Here is a 17,423-nt window from a genome sequence, read left to right as displayed (position 1 = left end):
ATTTTCACTTGGTTTTTCTACTTGTGAATTTGTCATTAAACCCAGTTAGACAGCATTCATCCTTTATTAATCAGGAAACATCATGCAAATTTCCAGAAAGCGCTTATCAAATTTTCCTTCGGCAATGTGATTGATTTAATGCCTTCTAATGTAAATATGAAGGCGTAAGAACTGACAGGTGTTTGCATATGTTTTCTGTTTGATAAAAGTGTAACTCCTTAATAATGCTAAGTAAGAGGAGAAGGCTCATACACATTGGAAACACACAATATTCAAAACACCCAATTCCACATTTAAGAATGTTGAGGGAGTCACTTGGTTGGAGATTCTATTCTGTCTTTGGAAAGTTGCCAAGCAACCCGAGGCTTACAGTCCCTAGTCATCTTAATATATGTGGACTGGGCATTTTTGAACGACTGTTTTTTTTTCTTCTAAGGCCAAAGAATCTTGTTGCTGAGGTTTTCTTTCATCATTCTCCATCCATACTTCTTCAGAAGAGACATTCTCACCTGTCAAAGAGCCCAAATCAAATTTCCATTTGCTACTGTTTAAGGGCTTGATATGTTTGAGTTGCAGAAACTATAGTAAAATATGACCTTTTGCCAGTTTTGACTGGCAGGTATACAGTAATACCCTTGAGGTATTAGTCGGTGGTGGGGAGGGGGAATTTTCATGTACTGGGGAGCAGAATCAGGTCATGGCTCTCACCAGCCAATCTGTTTCTCTAACCCTCTCCCACTCCACACACTTCCCTGCCATTCTAGAATGATTCCAATTAGCTGTAGAAAAAGGCTCCTTTTTATTTGTACTAAAAACACTTTTCTAAAATAGAATTGGGCCCTAATTCAGTCTTTTAAACTGAAAGGGGGACAAATGAAACCATAACCCCAAAATTGGTTGTGCTGTTTTAGCCAGAGTGAGCAAAGAAAGGCACCTTGGAGGGTTTCTCTTCCAGGTCCCAAGACCCAGTTCCTCTCCTGTGTCCTTGGTGTTGCAAGCCACTTATTTAACCTTTCTACACTACAGTTTCCATTTGTGAAATGGTGATTACAGTCCTCCCCAGCCATGTGTGCTGGTTAAATATGCAAAGCACCTTATGTTCCAGAAGGATTATGAGCTCATTCGTGGTCTGGGTGCTAGGCTCACTATGACATGCACATGATTTACAGGCTGAGGATTCTGTCACGAAGGTGACTGTATTTGTCCGTCACCAGGGTTGCAGCCAAGTAGAACTCAGTTCTAGAGAAGACCGCAGAGGCCTTAGGGTGTTGGGGTATTTCTTGGCAGAGGAAGTATGAATCTTGTAGAGAAAGTGCACCTAAAATTGGACCTCACCAAACCCTGCCTGAATTTTGCATCCAAATGCAATTTATTGAAAGAGAGGGAAATCTCAGAAAAGCAGAGTTGATTTTCTAAATGCAATTCTTTCAGTGCTGAATCATCCAAGATTATTATGTTGCCCATTAAAAATACATTTGTAACATCTTTTTGAGTTCTATAGGATGCCTTTGAAGGGGTGGGGAGCCCCTGTCTATTTCAGTTAAATTGTAAATCACTGCATAAATATTTGATAACAAGCTTATGGCAGTCTCATCTTTTATTTTTTTTGGTAAGATTTGAATGGCTTCTGTAACAAAAATTCATCTGAGGAAAGCTAACTTGGCGTTTCCTGGAGTATTCACCACCAAATGAAGCAGAACTTTCCCCATTTCTTCCTTGGTCATCTATTCATGGTGCTTCCTTTGAGCCAAGTCAGGGCCAAAGTCAGATACTTTACTGGGGGTTCTGATTAAAGGAAGGAATGTGGACTGTTCCAAACTGTAAATGGAATTTGGGACCATGGTAGTGAAGAGGTTCTGTGGGGATTTTTTTGATTTTGGTTTGTTTTCTGGTCCATGACCTTGACTGAGTTCAAGGTCATGACCATCATGTGAATTGCTTCACCTTTATTTGCCATTTTAGTCAAACCACAAACAAAACAAAACTGGGTTAACAGTCTTCCAGCCTTCCAGCCTCCCAGTTAAGGGTGTGTTGGAGATTTAGCATTTGAAAACAGCCACAAGGAAGCTAATTGTAGGGCTTTGCTAATCATGTTTAACCTGCCAGTCCTCTCTGCTGTCTGCACAAGAAACTGGCTCAAGAGCTTGACCAGCATTCTTAAAGAGGACTGGGGGAGAGCAATTCCAACAGGAAGCATTCTGGCAAAGAACACAAAACAGTAACTTCATTGGGTAATAAAGACGTCTCTAATTATCAAAGATACATTCTATCTATGCAGTAATTCTAAACTGAGAAGAAAGGAAAGAATGTTCCCTTCCTGCTGCACAAATCCAAACAAAATCAAGGGGGTTATGGATCTTTAAATAACCACTGGAAACCTTGAGTGAACTATATAATAAAGCCGTCCTGCACTAGATGTGACCTGTAAATGTTTTAAGTTCTTTTTGTTCTAGGAGAGTCGTGATTGTCCATGATGTAGTCAGTCAGAAGAGAGAGAGAGAAAAAAAAAATCCCCAACATATTGGTATTTTCAGTTCTATTTATCTACACGTGGAATGATACTTTGGAGGTCTTTTCTTTCAGGACAGGTGGAAAGTGTCAAGTGCTAGAGGGTGGGAAGGGAAAGGGGGCAGTGTTCATTCAGAAGGGCCTTTGGAAAGTAAGTATGCGAATTCTAACTGGACTGAGGTCTTGCCGGAGCCGCGTCTGGAAGAAGCAGGGAGTTAAAGTGACAAGGTGGCCTGCAGCCCCTTTCCTGGCCCTGCCGGGGTGCCAAGGTTTTTCACAGAGTCCTGGTCTCATTGTCTTCCCCCACTCTCTTTTTCTGTGTCGGGTGCCTTTTTTTTGAAAAACTAACACAAGATCATTCATGCAATGTGTCATTTTACTAACCGACTAATGTACTAACACCCTAACGACTCATCTTTGTTTTTAGTTTTTTTAATTAACAATCGTTCTGTTCACAATTTTTAATTTCCTTTCTTCCCCCTTTTCCGCAAAGCACTCAGGCATCGGACACGCTATGGTAAACAAACTACATTGTCTGGTAGATATCATTCTTATTGTCTCTTTTTTTGGGTTTGCCGTGTGTTGCCCCCCTTTTCCTCCTCAAACCCCCTTTTATCCTCTTTAGACTCACTACTTCTTCTTTTAAATTTTTTGTTGAATTAAATGCAAGCCTTTCTTTTTCTTTTAAAAAAAAAAAATGGTACGGGATGCACCTGTCCTGGAAAGGATATTTGGATGAATTTGGTAGGGACAGTTTTCTTTTCTCCAATTCGTCATTATTTTTTCCTAAAAAAATATATATATTTTTTAAGAAAAATTCTCTGTTTAGCTATATTTGTTTTGCTTTGTTTTGTTTTATTTTACACCTTCCAAGTTACAGACTAGGGGTGGCAGGAATCATATTGAAGCCTCTCTTCTCTCCGTGTTTTCCTATCCCCCGTACTCTTGCTCTTTCCTTCTCCCCCCACCTGACTCCTACTACCTTTTTTCTTTCCCTTCTGTGTGGCCATGGCTGCCACAGGTGATCTGGGGGGGAAAGAACTCTCCTGCTGTGTTCTCCCTTCCCTCCCTTTCGCCTTACTCCCCACCATGGCCAGAGGGAGCTCGGCCAGTTGTGTCCCCCGTACAAACTGCATGGCATGTTTCTGTCTCGTGGATGTCCCCATTGGCATCCGACCTTGGTCCCCCATTTCCCTCCTCATGACTAACAGCCTCCTGATCCTCTACACAATTCCACTTTCTTTTCTCTCTCTCTCTCTCTCTCTTTTTTATGTGTGTCTCCACTCGGCTTCATTCTCCTCTCATCCTTCATATGTTTTGGGGTTGGGTTTGGACTTTTTCTTTTCTTTTTTTTTTAGCAAGGGAGGTGGCAGGCAGGGGAGAGACTACCTTTTAGGTCTGAGTGGTTTTTGTTTTCACTTCCATCTTACTTTTCAGTCTGTTCAGTGCATGTAAGTGTGAAGTGGACTTTGATTCTTGCCTCTGTTTTTTCTCACCTTTGCCCACTTCCCTGCCTCTTTTTCTTCTGCCTTCTTTCTCGGCTCTGGATAATTTTCGCATGGGTGTGTCAGCGTATGGTTGTGTGCACGCTTCGAGGCCCCATCTTTACTCTCTGCCTTCTGCTCCCTTCATGGATGTTGGGTGTGTGGGTGCTCTTTCTTCCCCGTGGGCCTTGTTATTATTATGTTGGTACTCATGCCTCATCATTCCTTTCTTTTTGTTAGAGTTGCCTTTTCAGTTTGGGCCACTTCTTCTCTTGGCGGTGGTGGTGACGGCGCAGGGAGGGCAGGGGTTGGTGTCCTGGGGTAGTTCGTGGCATGTGTCATCCATGACATAGCAAGATTGAGGCCCTTCTCCTTCCCTCCCCGAATGCATGTTTGTTAGTGTGGTGTGAGCCCCAAAAGAAAACAAATTAAAGAGAAAAGAAAAAGAAAAGAAAAAAGGAAAAAGCCATCAACAACCAAAGGCCAACCCCTAACAAACCCCATCGTCAAACGTCTCCTTTGCTGTTTGTCACTACCACCATAAGTAACCATCATCCAGAAAATAAATGATCATTTTACCAATGAACTGAGACAAGTGATGTCATCTGAGGAGAGTTCCATTTTCTAGCCTGATGTAGTGAAGAGTGCAGAGGGGCGAGCAGTTGCTCAGTTTGGCAGTTCCGACACCCTCTGCCAGGTCTGCAAAGGAATGCTGGAGGCTTGGGCCACAGGGAAGGCAGACCAGAAAATGGAACTTGGCTGCACATACCAAAATCAAACACAATTAGAAAGAATTCCTCACCAAAATCTTAATGCAAGTGACGCCACAGGTAGGGGAAGCCACCATATTTTGATAGGAATGTAAGGTCATTGTTGGGGTTTTTTTCTTGTCCCTGTGATCCTCTACCAGGTGACAATCTCTGTGGATGGCATCCTTACCACGACGGGCTACACTCAAGAGGACTACACCATGCTGGGCTCAGATGACTTCTTCTACGTGGGAGGAAGTCCAAGCACTGCCGACCTGCCAGGCTCCCCCGTCAGCAACAACTTCATGGGCTGCCTTAAAGAGGTAAAGGTCACACACCTCATTTAATGCAATAACTGTCTAAGAACAAATGGAATTTCCAGTTTGGTGATCAGATCTGTCCTCTCATCCATTCCATGAAGCCACAGGTTGTAGCAGAAAAGACTTTGAACTTGGAAGGAGATGTCGTAGGTTTTGGTCCCAGCTTAAGCTTGTTGCACGACCTTGGGTTCACCACTTAAGTGTTTTGTGGGTCTGTTTCCTCATCTAGCTAATGGGAAATTTTATCCCAATGATTAAATGAAATAACACAGGTGAAGGGACTTTGAAATTATAAGGAACGAGACATGTGCAGAGTTTGATTTTGTGTTTGTGAATTGGCAAGCAGAGCAGCTCTAGCTAAAGGTGGCTCAATTTGTGGTTGCGTGTCTCGTCTAAAGCATAACATATATATGATTTTACTTTGCCGAGCATGGTGCTCTCCAGAGTCTCATTATCTGAAATGAAGGAAAATTCTCAGAAAGTAACAGTAGGGCCCAGAAGACTGGTTTTTCCTTTTTTTTTTTTAACCCCCTGAAAGCTAGCCGCTGTGAGAAAACAGTAGGGCTTTGCCATTACTCATTTAATGCTATTGTAGCTGATGTGTTGAGACCTCTTGTCTAAGAAAAAAGGAGCTTCCATCAAGTGTAAGTTCAATCTCTAAGGTCAATTATTGAGGCAAAAAGAATCAGATTGGATTTGGTGGAGTTCTTTCAGAACACTGTGTCATCGGAGCAGTACACTATACATTTTTGTTTAAGCTAAGCTTGATTACCTAAAATATCTATACCATTTCCCTGGGGAAAGGATCCCTTGTGACATCCTATGAGACTCAGGGCGCATGTTTTATTCTTACTATTTATTTGTAATTTGTTGAACATCAGTTATATGTGAGATGGCATTGTACATGCATTCATTCACACCATTCAGCTGTGAGCTATGCCAAGACTGGAGTCTGTTATGTCTGGCATACAGTGGGTATATGATAAGTATTTACTGAATGGATAAATTTATCAGATGATCATTGGGTAACTTTTTTTGTGTACTGTACCTAAACTTGGCTCTTTACAACCTATGTTTTCCATGCTTGAAGACTCCATTGTCTAGGAAGGGAGATGGGATCTGTATGTGAACAGTTACAGCTCAGGACACTGTGTTTAGTGCCACAGACTAAATGCTCTAATTGAGCAGTGGGAACAGATAAATTTTAAGTGCGAGTCAATTTTGGAGAAGAATTGATATTTGAGCTTATTAGTCTTGCTGCAATAAATCATGTGCGGACTGAGAGAAAGGAGTGAGGAGAAGAGACATGATAAAGGAGGGAAAAATCCAGTTGCAGTTCTGTCGTTCTTGGTCTGAAGGACTGATTACAAATGAGAACCTCAGAAAGTGTTTCATTCTTTTGCTGGACATTATTTTGCCTTCTCCTGGGTACAGGGACTACACTGGTTGTTCCTGACAGAATTTCAGTAGCCATAGAGCACTTCTTCCCTGTGATTTACTCCCATTTGGATAAAATAAAGATGCAAACTACTCACTGTTTAATGAACCCTGAAAGACTCTTAAACACTGTTAAATCACACTACGTTGGAATTGCACTGTCATCAGAAATAGAAAGGAACATTCTGTTACCATGTACGTAGTTCAGGGATGAATGAGGCATGGATTGCTGTGGAGAGCTCATCCATTTTTGTAGTGAAACAGCCCTGAGTGTGGAGTTTCTCCTGGACAGCATCTAGGGGGTGGCCTCTAGGACTGATTCTCCTTTGTACACGTTATATAGAGCCATCTCTCAAGTATACATTTTGGGACAAAGGAGCAGCTTCCCAAATGCAAATCCATCAGGAAGGATGCCTCTGAACATTTTGAAACAAGCCTCATAGAAATAGGAAGATATCTCTGATGAGTTTATACATGCAGAACCTAAAGTAAATAAAACCTACACACAAACACACACTCTTACACTGCCCAAGCAGACAGCAGAAAGCTTCAGAGGTCTGTGGGAAGTGTCACTTAAGAGCTTACAAACTAAAGGCAGTTCTGAAAAAGTGGTAATAACAGTAATTAGTAACAAAAATATACACATATCTTAGTCAGCAGCATAAATCTGCATTTAAATCCAGATCAAGTTAGAAAAAAGAAAGTCCAAAACATTGGGGGAGATGATAGGCAAAATTAGAACTGTGTTAATTTTTACCCCCATCTCTCCTTTACATATACAGGTGACCCTTGAAGAGCATGCCGGTTAAGGGTACCAAACCCCTACTCAGGTGAAAATCTGCGTATAAATTTGGACCTCCCCAAAACTTAGCTACTAATAGCCTACTGCCGACTGGAGCCTTACTGATAATATACACAATTGATTAACACACATTTTGTGTATTATATATATTATATACTTTAGCCTTACAATAATTTAAGCTAGAGAGAAAAAAAATCTTTTTTCAAATCGTCACAAATCTTAAAAAAAAAATTCCAATATATTTATTGAAAAGATCCACGTAAAAGTGGACCTGTGCAGTTCAAACCTGTACTGTTCAAGGGTCAATTGTGTAGTAGTAGAGTCTTTCTGAGGGACTTGGGAAGCTTTACCATTTGTCTGAGAGTTTTAAACAGGTGATTTTGAGTCTAATGTAGTCCTGGCATATTCTTTCTTTCCATGTGATTATCACAGTTCACTCTTCTGTGGGCAGGTCTGGGAAATTCTTCTTTTGTTCATGATATTTGTCTCGGACAATTTAGTAAACAGTCAAAGCTTCCAGCTCTGCTGGGATTTAGCTCCTTCACAAATCCACTTACTTTAACTGCCTGTAGAACAGTTTCCATCTTTCTTACCATTCTTCTTCCCTTCCCTATTTCTTCCTTTCTTTTTCTGTCTTCCTGTGCCATTTGTGACTTAAGTTGCCTTAAGCTGAATTGGGTGCTCTTATGTATCCTTTCCTTCAAAATGGGGACATGGTAAGGAGACTTTGTGGCCCAAAGAGGTTTAAGTTTGGAGTTGCAGTTACTTCACACCTGAAAGTTAAGTTCTGGTTCTAGTATTGAGTCAGGGTAACTGGAGTTCACCTGTGTGCATACCTCCTAACTTGATACCATTGTAAGAGCCACCACAAAGACTGTCCAAGCTGTCACCAAACTACTGTGGTTCTCCACACAGCGTAGTTTTCAATACAAGATCTGTATACACTTAAGCATCACAAAGTCAGCATCTTGTTCCTTGTCATGTTTTCATGTGTCTGTCTTATTTTGGGTGCTGCTGGGTCCCCAGCTCCTTGAATGGTTCTTAGTACCTTGTGAGGTCTCAGTAAATATTTGCTGAGTGAAATCACATGCCTTGTCAATTATTAATGTTTAAATATGCAATCTTGTAAATAAGCATGTTTGCAAAATTAGTATTTTCAATAAATTCTGTTAGGCACTATTGACAGTGTGACTTTCTTGAGATGACCAAGAACATCTTGACAGAACCCTCCAGCTATCTGATAGGAGAAAAGTATTACACAGAGTGTCTGGGCGAGGCTAAGAGAAATGGGTTGGAGCTTCCTGTAGGAAGAATGGGATTGAAAAGGCTTTGAGGGAGGTGTCACAGTATAATGAAAAGACTTGTGGGTTTAATACCAGAAAGCTGGTTGGGAATACCAACTTTATTACTGCCTCTATTGCCCAGAATAAGCCTTTGATCTTATTCGAGTCTCAGTTTCCTAACCCATAACATGGATATAATAGGACCTCTGTTGTGTTCATCTTAAGAACCAATGAAATAATGTACATAAAAGGGAAATCATACAGAAACATATGGTGTTTTGCTATAATAATAATTATTAAGGATTATGTAGTGCCTCTTCTAAACAGTTTTGAATATACATAGAAGCATAAGTGAATATACATTAGCATATCGTTTCTCTCTAACTCTCCCTGATTAGCAGATCACTGCCGGGGGGGAGAGGGGGGGATAATTTTTATTTTGAGGTTTGCCCTACTAAAATCATCTTATTTTTGCCAAGGTGGGGATAATCCGTCCCACCCACCTTTAGTCATTACCTTGTTGGTTACTGCTTGTCATTTGTTTATTTAACAACTGTCAATCTTCCTCTGTTGAAATGTGAGCTCCGTGAGGATAAAGACCATATCTGTTCACAGGTGTTTCTCCAGAACCTGGAGGAGTCTCTGCACTCAATAAGTATGTCTGAAATGAACAACTAAATGAATGTACTAACTTCATGGAGCTCGACAACATGGTGGAATTTCAGTCAATAGATACATACTACAAACCTACAGGGTACGAAGAGCTGTGCTAAGTAGATACAGGGATGGGTCAGACATCGTTCCTGCCTTAGGGGACCTCAAAGATAGTGGAAGAGACAGGTATATAAATTCAGTTTCAGTAAAAGGCAATTAATGCACAAAAAGAGTCATTCACAGGGGCAGGGGGGCTGCTGAGGAGGACAAGGACTTAACATATCCTGGGGCTCAGGAAACTGTGGAGGAAATAATGCCTGAGGTGAGGCTTGAAGATGAGTAGAAGTGAACAGGGAGGATGGGAGGGAGTGGTGCCCCAGAGGACGGGGCAGTGAGAGCAAAGGCTTATTCTGTCACGGGGACAGGACACTGGGTATGTCTGGGTGAGGGACTTAACAGTCTGCCAACTTCAGGGCACAGATTAGAAGATTAGGAGTTTTGAAAATGTAACTGCAAAGTTATGTAGGGGCAGGCTGTCGAGAGCTGTAGTTCATGCCATATCGTTGTACTTCATAGTCTAAGTAATGGGGAGCCATTGAACGATCTTACGTTGAGTGACAGTCAGATTGGCATCTTGTTTGTCAGGCTGTAAATTCCTTGAGAACTGAAGATAGTCCTTCTACAATTTCCACCTGATGTATATTTTTGTCCTAGAAAGTTGATGAGCAGGATCAGGAAGGCTGGTCCATTGGCTTCAACCGTTGCCCAGGAGAGTGCCTCCCTCAGACTTAAAATTTCTGTGGAAAAGCATTTCCTTCTGCTTCTTGTTTCAGTTTGCAGTGACCTCCCAGTCAAGACATACATTGCTCCTTTCCTACGTCCTTGGCAATCCTGAGCTGTTATTGTTGGATGAAGCATAATATAGTAGAGGGAAGCCAAGTCAGGCCAGCACTGAGTTGCATGGATAATGTGTCTCTCTCAGATTTACCAGAACCAGGGAGAGGGAGCTTACTGCAGCCCATCACAATCATAAAATTCTTTTGTGCATTGGGATCTTCTGTTTGTTTGATTTGATGCTTTCTACACCATTCTACTTTCTGCTCAATCTGTTACTTCTCCCCTGCTATGCTGGTCCTCCACTGGTCTCCATTTGCCCAGGGAGAAGCTGAAAGGCTGCTGAGACTTATGGGGCTGACTGCTCTATCTCACCTGTCTTTTCTCCTGGCATTTGTAATGGGGAAGAAGGAAAATCAGGAGAACTGGGAGAGTGGAACCCATATTTAAAGGAAAAAGGATTGGGTAGAATATCATTTTGCACATTACATTCCACTTCCCTTTGAGATTATTAGCCATTTAAAACCGAATGGGATTTTGCAGCCCGAGATAGTCTCTGAACAGATGATTAATGGCTTAATCTGTAATAACTTTACATTTTATAGAACTCTGATAGAAGTCCACATCTGGTGAGCCAAGCTATTTAAGGCTGTGTTAATTCTGCTAATTGCTATACGTTTATTTGAATTGCTGGCACCTGCGGGCTTTGGGATAATGTGTTTGTTGTTTTTTTTTTTTAATATACTCATTTTATTTTATGCTATCTCACTGTCTTTTGCTGCTGTCTCATGCTATCACCGTTTCTCTTCTGGTTTTTCTTTTATGTTGTCTTCTTGCTGCTTCTGTCACCATATTTTTTCTCTTTGTTTCCCTGTTCTCATTTTTGCTGCCTTTTTGCCTCCTAAGCTCTTGTTTTGGTATCCTTCCTGATTTTTCAGGTGGTGACAAATTGCTCTGTCCATAATTAGATAAATTTAGGTCATGACATTGGGCCTATGCATTCCCTTTTTCCTAGCATCAAGAATACTGTGTGATCCCAGGATGAGCAAAGATCAAGTAAGGGCTTTAGAGTCAGCGTGAAGATGAGAAGAGGGATGGCTGTAGAGGAACAAGTCAAGGGTTCAAATCCTGTCTAGACTCATTCACTACCAGCTGTGAGACTTATAACAAGTCATTTGACTGCTCTTTGCCTCAGTTTTTTCATCAGATAATCATACCTACTCCAAGCATTTTTATGTTGGAAACAAATGTATTTAAAAAAAATGGAGGTGCTTAATAAGCTGTAAAACACTGTACAAATGCTAATGTTGCTACTAATGTTATTAAGTGAAGCCAGATTGGTCAGATCAGGCCAAGAGACCATTTATTGCTCTTTGTTGTTTCTGAAATTTCAAAACTGCGGAAGTTACAAGAGCCCCAGAGTAACTGAATTGGAACCTGGCTACCAGATCCAGTTCTGATGCTAATTAGAAAAACCACACAACCTCTTCAGACACCCATGTCCTGATCTGTAAAATGAGGATAGTGATCACTGCCCAACCAAATACTCACTGTGGGGAACATCTAATGAAGAAATATGTTATTGCTTATTAAATTTTAGGTAACAAGGTAGGATTTATTTCCCTACTTTTAGGAAGATATGCAGAAAAGCACTGTGTAAGCAAAGTATGAACATTTAACCCAGGATGGCTGTAAGAAAGTGGTATGCACCTAGGAAATAGTCTCAGGAGGGCTGAAACTGCAAGGATGTAGCATTGGAGTCCTAGATCAACAGAAAGAGGTTCTTCATTTAAATGCCAGAATGAAAATGTTAAAGAATGGTTTGCTGCTAATAGTTGTTGGGTTGTTGATGGAAGTAGATATAGTGAACTTTTTTTGTTTGTTTTTTGGCAGAGATCTTATATCCATTTCCCATTCCTTTGATAAATCTTTCTTTATTTTTATTCCCCGTCATTCTTAACCCAGTGATTCAGTGGCACTGTCTCCACTCCTGGCCCCCTTGGTGAGCTTGTGAACTCTTCAGTCAATTAGGGACTTCCGTTTCCTTTCTTCACAGGTGGGCACTTAATCCAATTTGGGTGAGTGACACACAAGCTCAGGAGTTCTGTTTATGTTGTAGGGAGGCAGTTCTCCTTCCTTCAGGTTAGAACTTGGGATCGGAAAAAACTGAGCTGCTGGCTGCCATCTCAACACCACAAAGAAACAAAAAAATGAAGCCAGAAAAAGCAGAGCTGAAAGATGGGGAGAAACTAGGTCCTTGTGACCATTTTAAGGCCCTGGATCAAACATTCTTCAAACTAGACTAGTACTGGATTTCCAGCCATGATTCAAAAAATTCCTTCTTTTGGCTAAAGCAACATGAGGTGGATTTTCTTTCATTTGCCACATAGAGCTCTGAGTGATGTGAAAGAATTTCTCATGCTCCTATTTCACTCCTGTATTCTCTGACAACAAAATAGGTCTTTGGACAGGAAAAGATAGACAAAGATAGGGAATTTAGTATCATATCCACTTAATTGTTCTGCGTTAATTCAAATTTCTTGACTTGACTTGGATGAATGATTCCTAGGATATGAGAGAATTTGCACATAAGATTTTTGAAATCCAATTGCTGGTTTTGAGAAATGGTGGAGAATGGGAGAGGTTCCTGAAGACTGAAGATGAGAAAAGTGTGGTAATGCAAGTGTGGTAATTATAAGCTTCATTGGAATCTGGGAAATATCTTTGAGTGCATTATTAACAGAAAGTATGAGGCTCAGGGGAGAAAAGAGTGGTCAACAGAATCACAATCATTCACTAAAAACGCTAAAATAAGTCATATACTAACCAAACTCACATATCCCATTTACTATAGTTTCTATACTTATAACTCAGGGGAGTCTAGCTAAATATCAGCAAGTTATTTGGCAGCACATTTTGTAATACCCTCATCAACAAAATGGGAGGAAGGATTGAATGTAAGCTATTCACTGAAGTAGTAACTATTTAAACATATCAGTGAGTCCTGAATATCTTCTTTCACCAATATATAGGTTTCAAGTAGAGGTCACAATGTTCTTTTGTACTCAATGTTTGTATTAGGGAATTGAGGGAAGCTAAGGGAGCATGCCTATCAACTTTGTGAATGGAAGGGAATTGGGAATGATAGAAAATATGTGCCTACATGATCTGAGGCTGAATTAGTGGAGGTATGGTCTATAAAACAAAAGAGGTAACAAATCTGTAGTAATTTTTATTTTTTATTTTTTTATTTTTATTAAGGTATGATTGATATACACTCTTATGAAGGTTTCACATGAAAAAACAATGTGGTTACTACATTTACCCATATTATCAAGGCCCTACCCATACCCCAATGCAGTCACTGTCCATCAGTGTAATAAGATGCCACAGATTCACTATTTGCCTTCTCTGTGCTACACTGTTCTCCCCATGATCCCCCACACCATGTGTACTAAACATAATACCCCTCAAGCCCTTTTCCCTCCCTCCCCACCTGCCCTCCCACACCCCTCCCCTTTGGTAGCCACTAGTTCATTCTTGGAGTCTCTGAGGCTGCTGCTATTTTGTTCCTTCAGTTTTGCTTCATTGTTATCCTCCACAAATGAGGGAAATCATTTGGCATTTGTCTTTCTCTGCCTGGCTTATTTCACTGAGCATAATGTCCTCCAGCTCCATCCATGTTGTTGCAAATGGTAGAATTTGTTTCTTTCTTATGGCTGAATAGTATTCCAGTGTGTATATATAACACATCTTCTTTATCCATTCATCTACTGATGGACACTTAGGTTGCTTCCATTTCTTGGCTATTGTAAAAAGTGCTGCGATAAACACAGGGGTCTATATGTCTTTTTGAATCTGAGAAGTTGTATTCTTTGGGTAAATTCCAAGGAGTGGGATTCCTGGGTCAAATGGTATTTCTATTTTTAGTTTTTTGAGGAACCTCCATATTGCTTTCTACAATGGTTGAACTAGCTTACATTCCCACCAGCAGTGTAGGAGGGTTTCCTTTTCTCCACATCCTCACCAGCATTTGTTGTTCTTAATCTTTTCGATGCTGGCCATCCTTACTGGTGTGAGGTGATATCTCATTGTGATTTTAATTTGCATTTCCCTGATGATTAGTGATGTGGAGCGTCTTTTCATGTGTCTGTTGGCCATCTAAATTTCTTCTTTGGAGAACTGTCTCTTTATATCCTCTGCCCATTTGTTAATCAGGTTATTTGCTTTTTGGGTGTTGAGGCATATAAGTTCTTTATATATTTTGGATGTTAACCCCTTGTTGGATATGTCATTTACAAATATATTCTCCCATTCTGTAGGATGCCTTTTTGTTCTGTTGATGGTGTCCTTTGCCATACAGAAACTTTTTAGTTTGATGTAGTCCCATGCATTCATTTTTGCTTTTGTTTCCCTTGCTCAAGGAGATGCATTCAGGAAGTTGCTCATGCTTATATTCAGGAGAATTTTACCTATGTTGTCTTCTAAGAGTTTTATGGTTTCATGACTTACATTCAAGTCTTTAATCCATTTTGACTTTACTTTTGTGTATGGGGTTTAACAATAATCCAGTTTCATTTTCTTGCATGTAGCTGTCCAGGTTTGCCAACAGCAGCTGTTGAAGAGGCTGTCATTTCCCCATTGTATATCCATGGCTCTTTTATCGTATATTAATTGACCATATAACATTGGGTTTATATCAGGGCTCTCTAGTCTGTTCCATTGGTCTGTGGGTCTGTTCTTGTGCCAGTACCAAGTTGTCTTGATTACTGTGGTTTTGTAGTAGAGCTTGAAGTTGGGGAGCGAATTGCCCCCAGCTTTATTCTTCCTTCTCAGAATTGCTTTGGCTATTCGAAGTCTTTTGTGGTTCCATATGAATTTTAGAATGGTTTTCTCTAGTTCGTTGAAGAATGCTGTTGGTATTTTGATAGGAATTGCATTGAATCTATAGATTGCTTTAGGCAGGATGGCCATTTTGACAATATTAATTCTTCCTATCCATGAGCATGGGATGAGTCTCCATTTATTGGTATCTTCTTTAATTTCTCTTGAGAGTATCTTATAGTTTTCAGGATATATGTCTTTCACTTTCTTGGTTAGGTTTATTCCTAGGTACTTTATTCTTTCTGATGCAACTGTGAATGGAATTGTTTTCCTGATTTATCTCTCTGTTAATTCATTGTTAGTGTATAGGAATGCCACAGGTTTCTGTGTATTAATTTTGTATCCTACAACTTTGATGAATTCAGATGTTAGATCTAGTAGTTTTGGAGTGGATTCTTTAGGGTTTTTTATGTACAATATCATGTCATCTGCAAACAGGGACAGTTTAACTTCTTCCTTGCCAATCTGGATGACTTTTATTTCTTTGTGTTGTCTGATTGCCGTGGCTAGGACCTCCAGTACTATGTTGAATAGAAGTGGGGAAAGTGGACATCCTTGTCTTGTTCCTGATCTTAAAGGAAAAGCTTTCAGTTTCTCACTGTTAAGTATAATGTTGGCTGTGGGTTTGTCATATATGGCCTTTCTTATGTTGAGGTACTTGCCCTCTATACCCATTTTGTTGAGAGTTTTTATCATGGATGGATGTTGAATTTTGTCAAATGCTATTTCAGCATCTATGGAGATGATCATTTGGTTTTTGTCCTTTTTGTTGTGTGGTGGATGATGTTTATGGATTTTCAAATGTTGTACCATCCTTGCATCCCTGGAATAAATCCTACTTGATCATGATGGATGATCCTTTTGATGTATTTTTGAATTAGGTTTGCTAATATTTTGTTGAGTATTTTTGCATCTATGTTCATCAGGGATATAGGTCTGTAATTTCCTTTTTTGGTGGGGTCTTTGCCTGGTTTTGGTATTAGAGTGATGCTGGCTTCATAGAATGAGTTTGGAAGTATTCTCTCTTCTTCTACTCTTTGAAAACTTTAAGGAGAATGGGTATTAGGTCTTCACAAATGTTTGATAAAATTCAGCAGTGAAGCCATCTGGTCCAGGGGTTTTGTTCTTAGGTAGGTTTTTGATTACCAGTTCAATTTCATTGCTGGTAATTGGTCTGTTCAGATTTTGTGTTTCTTCCTTGGTCAGCCTTGGAAGGTTGTATTTTTCTAGAAAGTTGTCCATTTCTTCTAGGTTATCCATTTTGTTAGCATATAATTTTTTATAGTAGTCTCTAATAATTCTTTGTATTTCTGTGGTGTCCGTAGTAATTTTTCCTTTCTCATTTCTGATTCTGTTTATGTGTGTAGACTCTCTTTTTTTCTTGATATGTCTTGCTAGGAGTTTATCTATTTTGTTTATTTTCTCGAAGAACCAGCTCTTGCTTTCATTGATTCTTTCTGTTGTTTTATTCTTCTCAATTTTATTTATTTCTGCTCTGATCTTTATTATGTAACTCCTTCTACTGACTTTGGGCCTCATTTGTTCTTCTTTTTCTAGATTCATTAATTGTGAGTTTAGACTGCTTATTTGGGATTGTTCTTCTTTCCTGAGGTAGGCCTGTATTGCAATGTACTTTCCTCTTAGCACAGCCTTGGCTGCGTCCCACAGATTTTGTGTTGCTGAATTATTGTTGTCATTTGTCTCCATATATTGCTTGATCTCTGTTTTTATTTGGTCAATTACCCATTGGTTATTTAGGAGTATGTTGTGAAGCCTCTATGTGCTTATGGGATTTTTCATTTTCTTTGCATAATTTATTTGTAATTTCATACCTTTGTGGTCTGAGAAACTGGTTAGTACAATTTCAATCTTTTTGAATTTACTGATGTTCTTTTTTGTGGCCTAGTTTGTGATCTATTCTTGAAAATGTTCCATGTGCACTTGAGAAGAATGTGTATTCTGCTGCGTTTGGGTGTAGAGTTCTGTAGATGTCTGTTAGGTCCATCTGTTCTCATGTGTTGTTCAGTGCCTCTGTCTCCTTACTTATTTTCTGTCTGGTTAATCTGTCTTTCAGAGTGAGTGGAGTGTTGAAGTCTCCTAGAATGAATGCATTGCATTCTATTTCCCCTTTTAATTCAGTTAGTATTTATTTCACATATGTAGGTGCTCCTGTGTTGGGAGCATAGATATTTATAATGGTTATATCTTCTAGTTGGATTGACCCCTTTATTATTATGTAATATTGTTTTTTGTCTCTTGTGACTTTCTTTGTTTTGAAGTCTATTTTGTCTGATGCAAGTACTGCAACTCCTACTTTTTTCTCTCTATTAGTTGCATGAAATATCTTTTTCCATCCCTTCACTTTTAGTCTGTGTATGTCTTTGGGTTTCAAGTGAGTCTCTTGTAGGCAGCTTATAGATGGGTCCTGTTTTTTTTATCCATTCAGTGACTCTATGTCTTTTGATTGG

At 39.8% G+C, this 17,423-nt stretch overlaps 1 protein-coding gene across 12 annotated transcripts in view; it reads left to right on the top strand.

Moving 5' to 3' along the window:
- NRXN3 (neurexin 3) overlaps positions 1 to 17,423 on the top strand; it is a 1,462,828-nt gene that overhangs the window by 365,654 nt on the left and 1,079,751 nt on the right. For all 12 annotated transcript variants that reach the window (XR_008992434.1, XM_057488265.1, XM_057488259.1 and 9 more), the window contains exon 5: positions 4,903 to 5,064. Coding sequence is in view for 11 of the 12 variants with exons in the window: in XM_057488265.1 (XP_057344248.1) it covers positions 4,903 to 5,064 (162 nt within the window). In the remaining variant the exon portion in view is untranslated. The remainder of the gene's footprint in view (positions 1 to 4,902; positions 5,065 to 17,423) is intronic.

Source organism: Manis pentadactyla, chromosome 11 (genome assembly GCF_030020395.1).
Source record: "Manis pentadactyla isolate mManPen7 chromosome 11, mManPen7.hap1, whole genome shotgun sequence".
Lineage (NCBI taxonomy): Eukaryota > Metazoa > Chordata > Mammalia > Pholidota > Manidae > Manis > Manis pentadactyla.
The sequence above is the reverse complement of the archived record's forward strand: the minus strand, read 5'-3'. Positions and strand labels throughout refer to the sequence as shown.